Consider the following 15599-nt stretch of genomic DNA (forward strand, 5'->3'; position numbering starts at 1 on the left):
GCTTCGGAGAGGACGAAATGAGACCGATAAGAGCCTGGGACAGGCCAGGACAGATGTGGGAGTGTTTGGAAGAAACATAGACATGGGGATGCCCAGGAAAGAACAAGGTGAAACAGATGAAAAGACACCTAAGGACAGGCAGGGCTCATACAAGGTTAGGCAGGACAGAGAAGTCTAGGACAGTTGCGGGGATATCTGAGGCAGGCCGAGACAGACAGGGGGTGCCTGGTTCAGGCTGGGATAAAGGTGCCTAGAGCAGGAGTGGGGAGAGTTGGGGTGACACACGGGGTGCTGACCTTCCAGTACGCTGGTGAGGACACTGACTGCGCTGAGGGCCCGCTGCCGCGCTCCTGGCTCCTCGAAGCCATCTACACACAGAGCCTGGGGGGTAGGCATCTGGGGCCCGCCTGGCTCCTCTGATGGTGTGGTCTGGGTGCAAGCATGAGATATGTGTCATCCTGGGGATGGGGGTCCTGCCCCCAGCTCCCGACTCAGTCTGGGGGGGTCACAGGGGGACAGGATGGAGGTCTTGATGGGACACTGGATGCTGGGCTTCTCTGTTCCCAACTCCCTCCCAGTTAACAAGGTCCCACACCCCTTCTGCCAACCACTATCTCCTTCATTCTCTTTTCTTTTTCACGACCTCTCATCAGCACTGATTCCTGAGTGTAGTCAGGAAACTACATGTATCACAGGTCCTTCCTGAGCCAGATGCTGTCATGTACATTAGTACATGCAAAAATGATCTGGGAGTCTTAATTGACCACAAGCTCCCTGGAGTCAAGACCACAAAGAAGCTGAAAAAAAAACTAACATGCTCTAAGATGCCAATAATAGAAGCATGAAGTGCAATGCTTAGATATGGCTGGTGGGAGGCCATGTCTTTTGTGGAGGCTGGATCTACCAAGAAAATTTTAAATAGGCCCTGCAATTCCTCATCTAGTAATCTAATTTCATAAGTAATGATACATGTGCACGAACAATATACATAAATGATGCACATTGCAGCACTGTTCCTAATACCATAAGAATAAAACAAACCATCAATAGAATATTAAAATCAAGTATAGATACAATCCAACTCCGGACTCTGACACAGACAATAAAGACAACGAGGTGGCTCTGTGTATGCTCCCATGGGAGCATCTTGAAGACGGTTTGATGAAAAAGCAAGAAAAAGATCTCTAAGAGGAACACCAAATCACTATTTAGGGAATGGGATTGTGGGGGAAGGAAAAAAGAGGGAGAAGCCCCTTTTCACTCTGTGTACTTCTGCATCGTTGGACCTGTTTTCCACATGCGTGCGCCATCTTTCTAAAGAACCAGACCTAACGCAGAAGTATGGAGTGCTCTAATGAAGGGACGTGGAAGTCAGGCATTCTCCAGGCTTACTCAGAGGTCACCGCACAACCAAGGAAGGCCCACAGAGCCTTCGTGTCAGCAGGGCCCTGCATGGCCACAGCCCATGTGCCGAGCCGGGGCTGCTGAAGGGACCGGGCTGTTCAGTATGCAATAGTGAGGCTCTACAATATCTGTAGGGCAGAGGGAAGATGGGTTACCCAGGCTACCCAGGGTGGCAAAACCAGGGCCTGGGGTGGGTACCAAATAAATCTGGGCTCAAGTTAAGGTCAACCTTTGCCATGGATGGGACTGCTCCAAAATGTTGCTTAGGGAGGTAGTGAGCTCCCAGTCATGGAAGTATTCAAGCAGAGGCACCTGAGAGGGCTGAGGTGGCTGATGCAACAGTACTACACTAGGTCCAATGCAACCATAAATGTGGCCAGCTTAACTCACAAGCATGTCTTAAGTTCTCCCAACTTCCTTCCTTGTCCTTCTTTTCCATCTATGATAGTTTGGGTTATCACTGAGCAAATGTTTCCTCTCCTTCCCCTTCCTCTGTGGGTGAAGTAGACTTCCCTGCCCCAGTGTCGAATGACTTGCTTTGGCCAATGGAATGTTAGTGGACACAATGTGAACAGAAGCCTCGAAGGGGCTGGGGCTCTGTGCCTTGCTCTTGTGCTCCAGGAATCCTCCACGGAAAGAGCTTCCCTGGGTAGCTGCCACCACTTGGCCTCAGAAAAAACACACGGGGAGCAGCTCTGAGCCTAACCCCCAGAAGGGCACCAAGCCCAGCCAACGTGTAGTTCAGATCACAGCTGCCCAGCAGAGCCCCACCTAGACTGGCCAAATTGTAGTCAACCTGCAGATATGTGAGCATGAGAATAAAGGCCTGTTGTTAGCCATTGACTTCTGGGGTGGTTTGTTCCATAGCATCATTGTGGCACTAGCTGGCTGATACACCACCCTAGTGCAAGCTCTCCCCATCTCTTTGCTAAAACTCCCGCTACAGCTTCCCAACTGGCCTCTTTTCTTCTCTTCTCTCTATGCTCTGCATAGCAGAAAGGGATTCCCTTCAAAAGTAAATCAAATAATGTCGCTTCTCTGTTCAACAACTCCCCTGACCACACTGCTCCCCATCTTATTCAGAGTATAGTCAAAATTTTCTATAGCCTACAAGGCCCTGCACTGTCCAAATTCTAACTCACCAAACCCACATCCCTCCCTAATGTGTTCAGCACACTGGACCTGCCAGTTCCTCTCATCCCTTGAATATGTCACACCCATTTCTCCTCAGGGCCTTTGCGCCTGCTATTCCCTCTGCCTAGGACACCATTCCCCCACATCTTTGTGGCTGGCTCCCTAAAATAATTTCCCGGTCAATTTTAATGTCACCTCCTCGGGACGGCCTTCCCCGTGTATTGTAACAGTCCTTCTCCTCACATCCCTCCCCTTAGCAACTTATTGCTACCTGAAAATACTTGTCAGTTTCTGTCTGTCTTGCTGCCTACAATGTAAACTCCAAGAGGGCACCGCTGTACCCCTGGAGCCTCAAACACTGCCTGGCACTCGATACAGCAGGCTGGCACCAGATAAATATTGGTTGGGTGGATAAATACTTGGGAATCAATCAGGAGGTTTGGGTTAGAGTTTCTAGCTCTGCTCCTGACTTGCTAGGCCACCAGGGGGAGGTGAGGATGAAGATCTAATGTGTGGAGGGAGAAAAAGAATGGTGATTCAGTATGTTTCTCCCACCTGCATCGGGCTTTCTAGGAGCAGGCACTCTTTCGTTCTTCTTCTTTTTTTTTTTAATTTCAAAATTTTACGGGGGTACAATGTTTAGGTTACATGTATTGCTTTGCACCGCCTGAGTTGGAGCTACAGGCAGGATCCACACCTCTCATCTCTCAAAAAATCAACTCATGGTGAATAACAGACTTAAACCTAAGGCAGGAAACCATAAGAATTCCAGAAGAAAATCTTGGCAAACCTCTTATAGACATCAGCCTAGGCAAAGAATTTACGAAGAAGACCCCAAATCAATCACAGCAAGAACAAAAATAAATAAATGGGACCTGATCAAATTAAAGCTTCTGCACAGCCAAAGAAACTATCAGGAGAGCAAACAGACAACCTACAGAATGGGAGAAAATATGTGCGTGCTACACATCCGATAAAGGGCTGATAACCAGGATCTATATAGAACTCAGGAAAATCAGCAAGAAAAAAATCAAATAACCCCATTAAAAAGTAGGCAAAGGACATGAACAGAAACTTTTCAAAAGAAGATAGACTAATGGCCAAGAAGCATGTGAAAAAATGCTCAACATCTCTAATCATCAGGGAAATGCAAATGAAAACCACAATGAGATATCACTTAACTCCAGTGAGAATGGTCTCTATCAGAAAGTCTCAAAACGACAAATGTTGGCGTGGATGTGGAGAGAGAGGAACACGCATACACTGCTGGTGGGACCAGGCAGTCTTACACAGGCAGGGGACAAAGTAAATCTTCAGCCCACCCCGTGCCCCCCACCTCCCATCTGGATAAACTAAACATGAGCTGCCGCTGGCTGGTCCTTCCTTCCCACTCCCGTGTTGGTGAGGCACCCACTATGTGCCCAACTGTGCTTTCCAACAGAACCTGGCAGAAATGTCTCCTTGGGGACCCAGCAGAGAAGCAGAGAAGGCATTCCCAGGGGCCTGCAGCCCGCTAACCTTTGACTTTTCCAATGTCTCCATCTTGGTTCACTAATTCCTTTAACTTTGCAAATGCCCCTGTCTTGGCCTGTTAATCCCTTTAAGGTTACAAACGGGTCCCACAGAAGTAAGAATGGGTGAAGTCAGAGTTCCTGGTAATGAAGTGTTTGAACTTGGATTCCTCCTGACATGTGCAATACAATGAGATGATTTTCTCCCTAATGAGATTAGGAAATTCTATTAGTGCCCCTGGCTGCTGACCTGATTCCCTGAGGCTGAGGCTGGACCTGGGTGGCTCCGTGTTCCTGGAAGCCAGGAACCCTCCCGGTGGTGGGCCGGGCCTCCCCAGCCCTGCCTAGAAGCTGTGGTCTGCCCCCAGGGGCACCAGGTCCTTCCCCTCTGCACCCTGCTCCAGAGGACAGTGAAGGCCTGAGGCACCCCGCACGTGCACAGGAGTCGTTACTCCTCCTTACTCGCTAAAACCAGTAATATTAATAGGTAATAACGACGCCTCGAACATAAGGCAAAGACTGGTCTAAGCACCCGACCTGTTTGAACTCTTTAGTCCTCACCACAACCTACTGACATGAGTATTACTTTTATTTACAGATGAAGAAACTGAGGCACAAAAAGGTTAATTAACCTGTACAAAGTCCCACAGCTCGAGCAAGAGCCTGAGCTGGAGGAAAAGGGGCCCTCCCTCTTCAGCTCCTCCCTCCACCTTCCTAGTCAAGTGTCCGTCTGTCCCAGCTTCCTCAGAAAGTCTGCCCTCCTCCGCCTCCCTGCAGGCATGGGGGGCTGAGCCACACATTTGGCTTCTCCCTGGGTGGGCTGCTCTGGGCACCGTGCTGGGGGCAGGGGTCAGCAAGGACACTGGAAGGCTGATTGAGCAGTCATCAGTCTGTCACTGGGTTGCCTGAATGACCAAAGCTCTGACTGGCCTTTCATGATCTGGCCAGTCCCTTCCCAGATAACTCCAACTCCTCTCCCCTTCGCTCCCTCTGTTCTAGCCACAGCAACCTCACGGCATTTCCTCCAACAGGCACTGCTGTCTCAGTGCCTTTGCACGTGCTGCTCTCTATGCCTGGAACATGCTTCCCCAGCTGACAGTAATGAGGATATGCTACTATGATGTTGTAACAACATCACCCTGCTCGTGTGTGTCTTGAGTCCTTTCCCCGTATTAGCCCGCGTGACGCTCACAATCCTGAGGTTAGACTCATCTTATAGATGAGAGACCCGAAGCACAGAGAGGTAAAGTAACTTGCCCACAGCCATCCAGCTAGTAAGTTTTCAGCTGGGATTCAAACCCAGTGTGTCTCTGGAGTCTGAGTGCTAACCACTCTTCATACCACCTCTCCCAGTTCCAGATAGCAGCCTGGCTCCCAGCCCTGCCTCCTTCTGCTCTTTGTTTAAATGCCTCCTAATGAACAGGGGTACCCTCTCTCCTTCCCCCGCATCAGCACTATTACTTGGGCTGATATTGAGTTACTATTTGGAAAAAACTGAACTATTTCACACTTGGGGCATAATTGTTGCCCAGAACCCCTTCGGTGTCCCCTCACTACTCTGGTGCTTCTCCCAGGGCCCCCTGGACCGCTTGCCCATAATCCAGCAACTGTAAAGGGGTATCACCTGGCATGGCTCAGGGCCTCTGCGACACAGGTCCTGCGCTAGCGTGGCTTCCCAGTGCTGTGCCTTACCAGTTGCAAAGCACTTAACTATCATCCTTCTTTAGCACCATCACATACCATAAATACATATATATATACACACACGTTTTTCTTCTTTCTTTGATTTTTGTCAGTCTGCTGCCATTAGCATGGAAGCTCTGTGAGGGCAGAGATTTTTGTAGGTTTATTCACCCCAGAGCCCAGCACACACCAGGTGCTCAATAAATATCTGATGAGTATTCTTGGACGTGGCACTGGTGACCAGTTTGGGAGACCAGCTCTGCCCTGGCGTCTGCATCTCGGGGCTGGCTCACCGTGTCGGGGGGGCGTTCCAGCATCACAGGGCGGAGAAGGCGGCTCCCTGGGGAGGTGGCCTCAGGGTCACCTGCTCCCAGCAAGGAGACCACCCCATTGCAGTCCACAGTGCTGTTCCTTTTGCCATTGAGTGCGTGGCCAGGAGCTGAGGTCCCGGGACCGGGCTGTCCCTGGGCACTGGGCCGGCGCAGGGGCCAGGGCACCAGCAGTGACGTGCGGTGGCTCTCACTCTCCCCTGCTGTGCTGTTCTCATCATCTGCAAAATCTGTCTCAGAACCCAGGTCTCGCCGGCGAAAGGTGAAAATGCTCCCGCGGCTGGAGCGTGGCTTCACAGAAGTCCTGCTGAGGCCATGGGTGAGGCTGAGGCGATTCTGAGGACACAGGGAGAGGGGACATGACCACGACAGCTCCTCACATGACATGCTCCCAGCCAATCTCTTGTGGCACTGGCCCCAGCTCAACTTCTCAGAGCACTGAGAGCTTTTGCTGGCCACACAGGAACTAGGTGGGCTGAGGCAGGGGTATTTAGGGGGAGGCATGTAGGGTGAGACATAATCCTGCATCTTCTAGGATCTCTACTCACCTTAAGTCTGAGCCTTTGGGGCTTTCAGCCTGAAGCTTATCTGGGCCTGAAGGTGGGGCTAAGAGGGAGGCAGAGGGGGGCAGGAAGGCTCCTGGTGTTGCAGACAGGGCTGGCCTGAGCAGGAGTCGGAACACTCAGCCATGCACCTCACTCATATGGGCATGTCCTTGGGCTCCAGCCAATCCATACCACAGGGTGTCCCCCAGCTCCAGCCCCAATTCTGGGGGACTGGCCCCAGAATGGGGATATCATAACCCCCAAACCCACCCTGTCCCCCTGCCTAGGCTTCTCCATTCTAAGAACGGACAAGGGAAACAGGAAGGGCTGGAAGAGGGCCCAGGGCTGCTGTGCCTGGGGAGCAACCATGGGGGCTGTGACTGTACAGGGGCCTACCACGATGGGCTTTTGATGTCAGATCCACCCGGAAGGGACAGAACCTCGGCTGGGGATTACCGTTGCTCTGGGACCATCTTCCGAGTCCGACTTGGGGAACCTGTCCTCCCCACACTCTTCCGTCCCCGAAGACATCCGTTTTCTCCTCTTGCTCCTTCTCTCGTGGCTGATTACTGGGGCCAAAGGGGACATCTCCAAGGAGCTGCGGGACACGGTATCCACACCCCTGATGGCGAGGGCCTGAAAAAGGGTGGAGGAAGGGATGTCTTGGTCGTTGAGACTTTGTGCAGCCTCAGGCTTAGGCAGGCCAGGCCACTCTCAGTGACGTGGTCTTCCCCATCAGTACGTGGACTTGCACACTTACCCCAAAATGAGGGCCTCATGGAGATAGGCTCAGATAGACATTGAATATTTTGAGAAAGCTCAAGATCCAGGAAGGAAAAGAGGAGTGGCTGAAGTGGGCACCCCTTGGAAGAGGGGAGTGTGTGGGAAAGGTGGGAGGGGGGTGAGGATGAGCAGGGGAAGTGGCAGAACTAGAAGGCATCTGATCTTCCAGAAGGTTCAGCTGGCTAGAAGGGTACTGGAAGAGGTGGCACGGGGCAGGGAGAAGAACAAGTGGATGCTCACGGCCTGGCTTCTAATAGCTTGCCCTGACATCAGCCTGCAGCGTCCACCAGGTGGGGGACTGTGGACACGTTCACACTCGAGGTGTGAGAACGTAACCCACAGAGCACTTGCCGCAAGGGGAGCCTGTGGGTGGCCAGGGCGGCATCGCCGGTGCTTATTTTCTGATCTTGGCCCTTCCTTACCACCTCGCCAGATGGCATCCCCTGACCAGGATAAACTATGTCCATGGACACATGGGTCTCTTTTATCTAGTATGCACCATGCTCACAGGGACCACCTTTACCCAGCATGCACCATTTTACCCAGCTGGCACCACCTTCACCTGGAAGACATGATGACCACAGGGAACAAGTTTACTTGCAAACGCCACACTCACAGGGCCTACCTTAGCCAGCAAGCGCCACTTTTACCTAGCAGGCACCTCACTAACAGGCACTTTCTTTACTCAATAGGTTCCAAATTTTTACCCAGCAGACATCACATTTATAGGAAATACCTTTACCCAGCATGCACCGTGCCTATAGGCACCAGCTCTACCCAGCATGCACCAGGCTTACAGGCACCCGTGTCAGATGAGGTTTCTCTCTGAAAGCTTCTTGGTGGCAGCGCTCACCCACCTCATGCTCTTTCTTGAGCATCTCCATGGCCTCCTGGAAGCGCTTTTCCTTCTCCTCAGTCTCAGCGATAGTGGCTTGGTTTTGCTCCTCATAGGCCATGGCGACAACAGCCAGGATCAGGTTCACCAGGTAGAAGGAGCCCAGGAAGATGACGAGCATAAAGAAGATCATGTAGATCTTTCCTGCGGACCTTAGGGTCTGGGGGAGCAAGGGAGCAGAGGTCATCCCCACTGGGGCCCCGTCTGGATTAAGGCATTTCCAAGTCACTTGGTCGAGCTGTGCCAGGAGTTCAAATAGCCACAGCGTCAGGAGGGGAGCAGAGCACGTCCCACCTATAGAGACGGATGTGTGCTAACCTACAGACAAGAGTCACCTACATACAGGGGGCAGTGTCTCACCCATGGAAGGAGGCAGAATGTCCCCGCCAACTGGGGGGGAGTGTTGTGCCTACAGAGGGAGAATATTCCATCCTATAGGGTGAAGGAGTGCCCCATTCACATAGCAGATGGTGTCCTATATAAAGAGATTGGTATTTGGTCACCAGCAAAAAGCTTGCTAAACAACTCTCCTTCAGATGCAAGAGTCCTTGTCCCCTGTCCCCTCCACAGCTCTTGCCAGTGAGGAGGCTGCTCGGGCCACTTCTGGCTAGTCACCTGTGCAGCCTGGACGCTGAGCCCATATTTGGTGTCCCTCTGCTGGCCCAGGCACCCACGCACCTGTTGGTAGAGGCGCTCCCAGCAGTCCTGTGTCATCAGGCGGAAGAGTGCAAGGAAGGCCCAGGCAAAGGAATCGAAGCTGGTATAGCCGTGGTCAGGGTTCTCGCCCGCCTTTAGGCATCGATAGCCCTCAGGACATGTCCTGTGGCCAGACACACAGACTGTTCCATGCTGTAAAGGATCCTCTGCCCTTAAGACCCTCATTGGGCCTGACTTGTCTCCCTGGGATATGCCCCACTGCACTCTGAGGCTGAGCCTCACAAACTCAGTGCTATGCTGCTGGGTCCTGCCTCCATGACTTTGTTCCTGCTGTGCCTCCCACCCAGGACTCCATCTTCCTCCTTTCCCTACCTATCTGTGTTCCACTAGCCGCAATCCAGCTCCCTTCCACCCACAGGACACACCATCCACAGCTGCTGTGTGAGTTGCCTGTCCCCATAGAGAGGAAGCGCGAGGGCCTCGCTCATGTCTCTTCCTATTCTCCCCACAGGGAGCTGAGTAAGGCATAGCACACAGGGGCGGGAGGGAGAAGTGAGGCTTGGCTGAGCTGGACAGGATGAACCCAGCGCAAAGGCAGGGCCATGAGCCCACGTGCATGACTGCACAGAGGCCCTGGTTCAGTGAGGCAGATCCACAGTTCCTGGAGCTGAGAGCGATAGCCTCTGACCCAAAGAGAGGCTGCTGGGCTGGAGTCACGTGTGTACGCGTGTGCGCGCGTGTGTGTGTGACAGAGACAGAGACTTGGCAAGTGGCAGGATGCAGCCAAGGAACCTCTGTACCGTGCTAATGCCCCAAGGCCCTCCAGACAATCTCTGTAGCAACAGGACGGGGGCAGCAAACTTGGGCTCTGGACCTTCAGGCTCAAAGATGTGGGACTATAACTCCACAGAGCACGGCCCCCAAAAGGTGAGCCTGTGCGCCCCTTGCCCTCCCAGCCCGTGGCATAGCCACACTGCCCATGCCCTGTGTGCATAGGGCCCTGGAAGCTGCTCATGGCTTCTGAGAGAGGCCAGGCTGCTCCGGAGGCTGCACTCACCCCTGAGGGACAGATGGGAGGAAGCGAAGACTGGGGTGGGAAGGAGCAGCCCTGGGGAGCTTCTGGAAGGGAATGGAACCAGGGTTGGGCTGGTAGGGGCCGTGTAGGCCATCCAAGGCTGTCCCTCAGTCCCAGCTGTTAGCTGTCCCTGCAGATTTGTCCCCAACCGTTCTTTACCAGCTGTCTCCTCTGTGCTGGGGTTGGTGGGGAAGCTGCTAGGGTCATGGCAGGGGAAGGAGACAAGGGAAGGCCTCACTGGGGTCAGGGGCACAAACAGAAAGCACGGTCAGTTGGGAAAGCACCAGGAGACTTCCCCGCCTCGGCAAGGGGACCCTGGGTGGTGGATGCCACATACCCAGCGTCAGAGCTGTTCCCACACAGTAACACGTCGGAGGTGCCATTCTTGAGCAGGTAATTTTCTGTAAGAGAAACAACAGATGGTGAGGGCACGTGTGGTCCAGACTCCTGGGGTTCCCACCTTGCATCCAGGGCTTTGGGGAGGTAGAGACATTGCTGGTGGTCTTCCTTCCTGTTCTCTGCCTCTGCCCTGCCCCCTGCCTTCTGCCTGGCCAGGCCTGTTCCACTGGCCTTCCTCCTCTTCCTCCTCCTCCTCTGCAGACATTCTGCTGCCAGTGCCCCCACATGCTCAGAAGACACAGGAAGTCCTGGGCAAGGCCTCAGCTGTCCCCACAGGGAGGTTCTGCACACTGCCCCAAACTACTCAGGGGGCCCTGACCACTAGGCAAGGATCTGGGCAGAGTTCCAGTTTGGCTGCTGAGTTGCTGTGTGGCCTTGGCAGGCTGCTGCCCAGCTCTGGATCCCTTTCATTGCACAAGATGGTGGAAGTGATGCCTGCCACAATCACCATGGCAACACTGTGGTCTGTTCAGATGGGGCTGGGGCTGCACCGGGTGAGACACGGGACCCCCAGCTTTGTCCTCTCCTCTCTGGCCATCATCAGTCCCCATCACTCCCCACTACCTGCCCTCATCTTAGGTGGCAGTTCTCAAAGTGTGGTCCTCGAACCGGCATCATCAGCAAGATCTGGGAATGGATTAGAAATGCCACTTCCCGAGTGCCACCCAGACTTAGTGACTCAGAAACTCCAGGGGTGGGGCCCAGCAGTCTGTTTTCTGGAGCCCTCCAGGTCACTCTGGTGCACATGGAAGTTTTAGAACCACTGCTGTAAGACCACAGTTGAACCATAAGCAAATCTGCTCACTGATTTTCTACGTTTCTGTTTCCAAAGGGGATTGCTAGCGCATGTAAGAGGGCCTAACTGCAGAATGGCTCTCGGGGTCCTCATGGCCCAGAATCTGGCCTTGCACCAGTGTCTTCCTTTGAAACAGACTGATGGTGCGAGTCAAGAGTGGTGCTGGCCGCTCCTCCACAAGAATGGAAGGTAAAACACGGGCGGCAACACCACACGTGGGGCTCACGGGACTTCGCACAATCACTGAGCTTGTTCCAACCTTCTCGCACAGTTCTGAGGTGCACGTGTATGGAATTAGCGTCCTGGCGAAGCACACTGACGCTGACTGGGAAATCCCACGCCAAGTGGGTGGGCTCCACTCTGAAGCTCAGTGACTACCCAGGCTCCATGTCCACCCTTCCCTAAGCTGACACTCCCCTGCAGGCAGGCCGGTTTCCTCGCCGTTCCAACACCCTAGGGTCAGTCTCACCTCAGAATGTTGTGGCTGCTGTTCCCCTGTCTTCCTTTCCATCTAACTCCATCCTTCCCATTGTTCAAGCATCGCTTCCCCGTCTAGCCTGGAGACTCACGAGGCAAGCCTCAGTCCACTCCCCTCTGTCCTCTGTGTGGGCCTCCAGGGATCAGGTAGGGCTTGCCCAGACCTGGAGGCCTACCCTCCGGTGAGGCCCGTGTGCGAGGTGCCCCTATCTGCTGGTCTCCCAGAGCCCTCCCCAGCCACAGAGCAAGTGAGCACCTGGGTCATTGAGGTAGAGCCCTCCCCGGCCACACAACGAGTGCGCACCTGGGTCACTGAGGTAGAGCCCTCCCCGGCCACACAACGAGTGCGCACCTGGGTCATTGAGGTAGAGGTCCAGCGATTCCCAGACCAGGCCGTCGGCCTCCACAGAGCCGTTGGTGCCGTTGAGCTCCGTGAAGTTGCGCACGCACTTGTGCCTCAGGTTGCCCATGAAGAGCTGCAGGCCGATGAGGGCAAAGACGCTGAGGCAGAAGACTGTGAGGACCATGACATCAGCCAGCTTCTTCACAGACTGGATCAGGGCCCCCACGATGGTCTTCAGGCCTGGGGAGGACGAGAACGAGCTTGGAGCGCTGTGCTCTGCACTGCGCTGTCGGGGGCTGGGCCTGAGGGAGGGCACTGGGCCTCCCTAGGGTCCTGAATTGCGCTGGGCGGGGCCAGGGTGGGCAACCTTGACATGGGGACAGAGTGAGGGAGGCTTCTCTTAGATTTTTGGGGCCCAAGCCCTCCTTTCTCCAGCTGCAGAGGTTCTGTCCTAATGTCCCCAGGCAGCAGTCCAGTCTGGCCCTGCATTTCCAGAGGGGGCCTGGGCCTCTTTGTGGAAAGCACCGTTTTCGTGAGGAAACACACACTCAGCATGTCCCCCTCGGACTGGTCCCAAGGTAAGCCAGGCCCACCCCTTTCCACGTGGTCCACAGGGAAGGAGACTGAGGTCCAGCCCATCCCAGGGCAATGGACGGGCTTCGGCATTGAGCCTGAGATGGGGAGAGACATGGCATTCCTCGTAGGGGGTCCTTCTGCTCCACTGCTGGGGCCAGCTCTCTGTGATGACACGAGATTTTGATTGTGTGAAGGAAACTTAGGGACCCGGGGTCTGGGGTTGGCCAGGGCTGGTGTGTGTGTGTGTGCTAGGGGGTGGGGGGAAGGTCTGGCAGAGCCATGGTGGGTAATGTCCTAAGGGGCCTTCTCTGGCTTGGGCCCCCTTTGGGGAAGGTTCGGGGCAGGGGAGGGGTTGACCTACATGGCATCTTCCTGCTTGCCATGTCCCTCTGGGATCCTCCCCGTCCACCCCGTTCCCCACAGCTGAGAGGCTGTGACCTATTAGTTGCATAGCCCAGCTCCCTGCGGAAGCCAGCACCACACAGCGGAAAGACAGAAAAGCACGTGTAGACGCGTCCAGTCTGACCCTTAGCGACTGTCCTAGGACAAGTGCAAGCAGAGCATGGGGAACGAGGGGGCGCCTCTGCCAGCACAGGGCCTGCCCCTCCTGCCCCTCTCCCAAGCGGCCAGATCTCAGATTAAGCTCCATCCATCCATCGTCCAGCCGGTTAATGTGTTAGGAGCACCCGTGGCAGTGCCTGCTGCTGCCGAGCCTGTGACCCAGAGGCAGGGAGGCAGCGGGGAGCAAACGCGGAGGAGTAGAGGGCGCTTCCCCACGGTGCTGCCGATGCCACCACCCGCCAGGGGCTCAGAGGCACTCAACCTTCTCTGTGGAAATCGTCCTGGCAGATGTTGGCAACTGCCTGGGCAGTGGGCGGACCTCTCAGGGGTTTGGGCACAGGATGGTGCTGCGGGTGGGACTCGGAGCCCTGCATAGCCCAGAACTCCTCGTCTGGAGCGAAGCTTCTAGTCCCCTTGGTGGGCCATGCTCACTGGGTCTAGAGACCCTGCCCTGTCTCTAGGGGAACAAAGTGAAGATGGGTGGTGGGCAGCAGCTCGCTGCCTAGACTGGGCTCTGCCTCGGCTGTCAGGCTAAAGTCTCTTTGTCCTAAACTACCCCGTTCAAGGCCAGCAAGACACCCCTGACTTGGTCTGCAGGGACAGGGGCCAAGGGCAATCTGCCCCTTTGAACATTTCTCACAGTGATGAGAGTTCACTTCTGGCAAGAATGGCCCTGCAGTGAAGGTGCAGGATTCTAAAGAGACCCAGTAAGGGACAGCTCTGGGGGAGCAGTCAGGAAATCCTCCTGCCACTGAAGTCCTAACAGACTGGGTGGGGCGGCCCTTGGAAACCAGCCATTCTGATGTCAGTCCCATTTTATGGAAAGGAGGCTGAGGTATGGAGAGGACGAGGGCTATGTAAGACGCAGCTCGGAAGGTGTCTCCGCCCCAGGCTTCCATAACGCTGACCGTGGCACTCTGCTAGTGACCACTTTCGAGGTCTGCCATCCTCACTGCGGTGCTGGCAGCTTTGAGGAGACCTCACGGGGCTGGGCTGAGGTTGGTGGGCTTCCCCCTTTCCCCCAGGACTGAGAAATATTTCTCTTTGTAATTTTTTTATATAAAACAGGCTGGAATAGGACTTTTCTTAACTCCTGTGGTTGGTGTGTTTATCTACTCTGGTGGGGTGTGTGCCTGTGAGGCTGTCCCCGGGGCCCTCAAGGACAGACCGTGAAGCTTCTGAGCATGTGTGTGTGTGTGTGTGTGTGTGTGTGTGTGTGTGTGTGTGTCTGTGTGCGCGCGCGCCAGAGTCTGTGACACCTGTCTCAATGGGATGGCTCCATGGGAGTGGCTGGAGACATACCACCCCCCTTGCTACTAGCCCTTGACAGGGGCCTGGGCCACTTGTGGGGGGCCAGGGGGAGAAGCGGCCCCTGTACACATACCATGGGGGGTTCATAAGCCCGAATGCTCAGATTGAACACAGCATAGCTGGGGGCTTCTCTTACAAGATAACTATCCCCACCAGGAGGAATCTGAATTCCTTACAGAGGATGCTTCGGGCAGAGACCCGACACCCTGGGAGCAGCGATAGCCAAATGCAGGCCCCAGGCCCGGGAACCACGAGCATTCCAAATCAGGAGTAGATGCAACCATCCAGTCAACGAGTGCTTCCTTCAGCTCTGACACCTCCCCACAACGGTGGCATGCAACCTGTCCCCAGCCACCTTCTTAAAAGAGCCTTCCCCTGTTCTGAGTGGGCTGCATTCAGAAAAGGCTTCTGGAAGGAGCCTTAGGCACTGCCCTTCCAGAGCGAGTTCCTCCAAACAGGAGGACCTTTGAGTTTGTAGTCACTCGAACCTGGGGAGAGGGAATAAAGACTCAGGATAGGGCAGTCTCCTGGGTAAAATTCAACATTGGCACCGGCACATCACAGTCTGGCTCAGAAATCACCCGAGTCTTTTGAGAGTTTTCCTGGATGGATGGGCAGAATGGTTTCTAGAGAGGCCATCTGGGCTTAGAAGATTTCCTGGGTACAATTGCCAACATCTGTCAAGGAGAATTTCTTCCTGAGGCTACCATGCACGGTTTGCTAAACCTCTACCGCACCATGCAGCGAGGGCTGTTAGACACCAAGGCCCAATGATGCCTGTCCACAGATTACTCTGTCTTACAAATTGGGGCTGTGGCTCCGGCTGTGCATATATCGCCAGAGGGAGCACCCGGCAGCGACTGGCACTTGGTCATAAAAGACAATGCCGGAGTTTTCCTTTTTTGTTCTGGGTGTGTACATGGTTCCCTCCTGTAGTTCTTTTGGTTTCCTGATCAGAGGATGACACCTCAGGCTGAAACAATTCATGTACAAGCTTTTAGCTGTTTAAATAGCTCAGTTCAGTTCGGAAGAATTTGGGTTCAAGGTAAGGATGTCCACATAGCCAGTGGGGTGCTCCGAGCCCCCTGGTGTCTGTGACAGTGGGCTTTGCCAGGGTGGG

The 15599-nt window shown here is 54.5% G+C and overlaps 1 protein-coding gene across 1 annotated transcript in view; it reads right to left on the reverse strand.

The window, feature by feature from the left end:
* The window catches only part of SCN5A (sodium channel, voltage gated, type V alpha subunit), a 94277-nt gene that overhangs the window by 43316 nt on the left and 35362 nt on the right, over nucleotides 1–15599 (reverse strand). Inside the window, exons 7-13 of the mRNA XM_012643255.1 lie at nucleotides 12041–12271; nucleotides 10354–10417; nucleotides 8963–9104; nucleotides 8247–8444; nucleotides 7063–7242; nucleotides 6026–6397; nucleotides 297–429 (exon numbers count right to left, since the gene is read on the reverse strand). Coding sequence (XP_012498709.1) covers nucleotides 297–429; nucleotides 6026–6397; nucleotides 7063–7242; nucleotides 8247–8444; nucleotides 8963–9104; nucleotides 10354–10417; nucleotides 12041–12271 — 1320 coding nt within the window. The remainder of the gene's footprint in view (nucleotides 1–296; nucleotides 430–6025; nucleotides 6398–7062; nucleotides 7243–8246; nucleotides 8445–8962; nucleotides 9105–10353; nucleotides 10418–12040; nucleotides 12272–15599) is intronic.

The sequence above is a fragment of the Propithecus coquereli genome, unplaced genomic scaffold (assembly GCF_000956105.1).
Source record: "Propithecus coquereli isolate 6110/MARCELLA unplaced genomic scaffold, Pcoq_1.0 Scaffold1, whole genome shotgun sequence".
Lineage (NCBI taxonomy): Eukaryota > Metazoa > Chordata > Mammalia > Primates > Indriidae > Propithecus > Propithecus coquereli.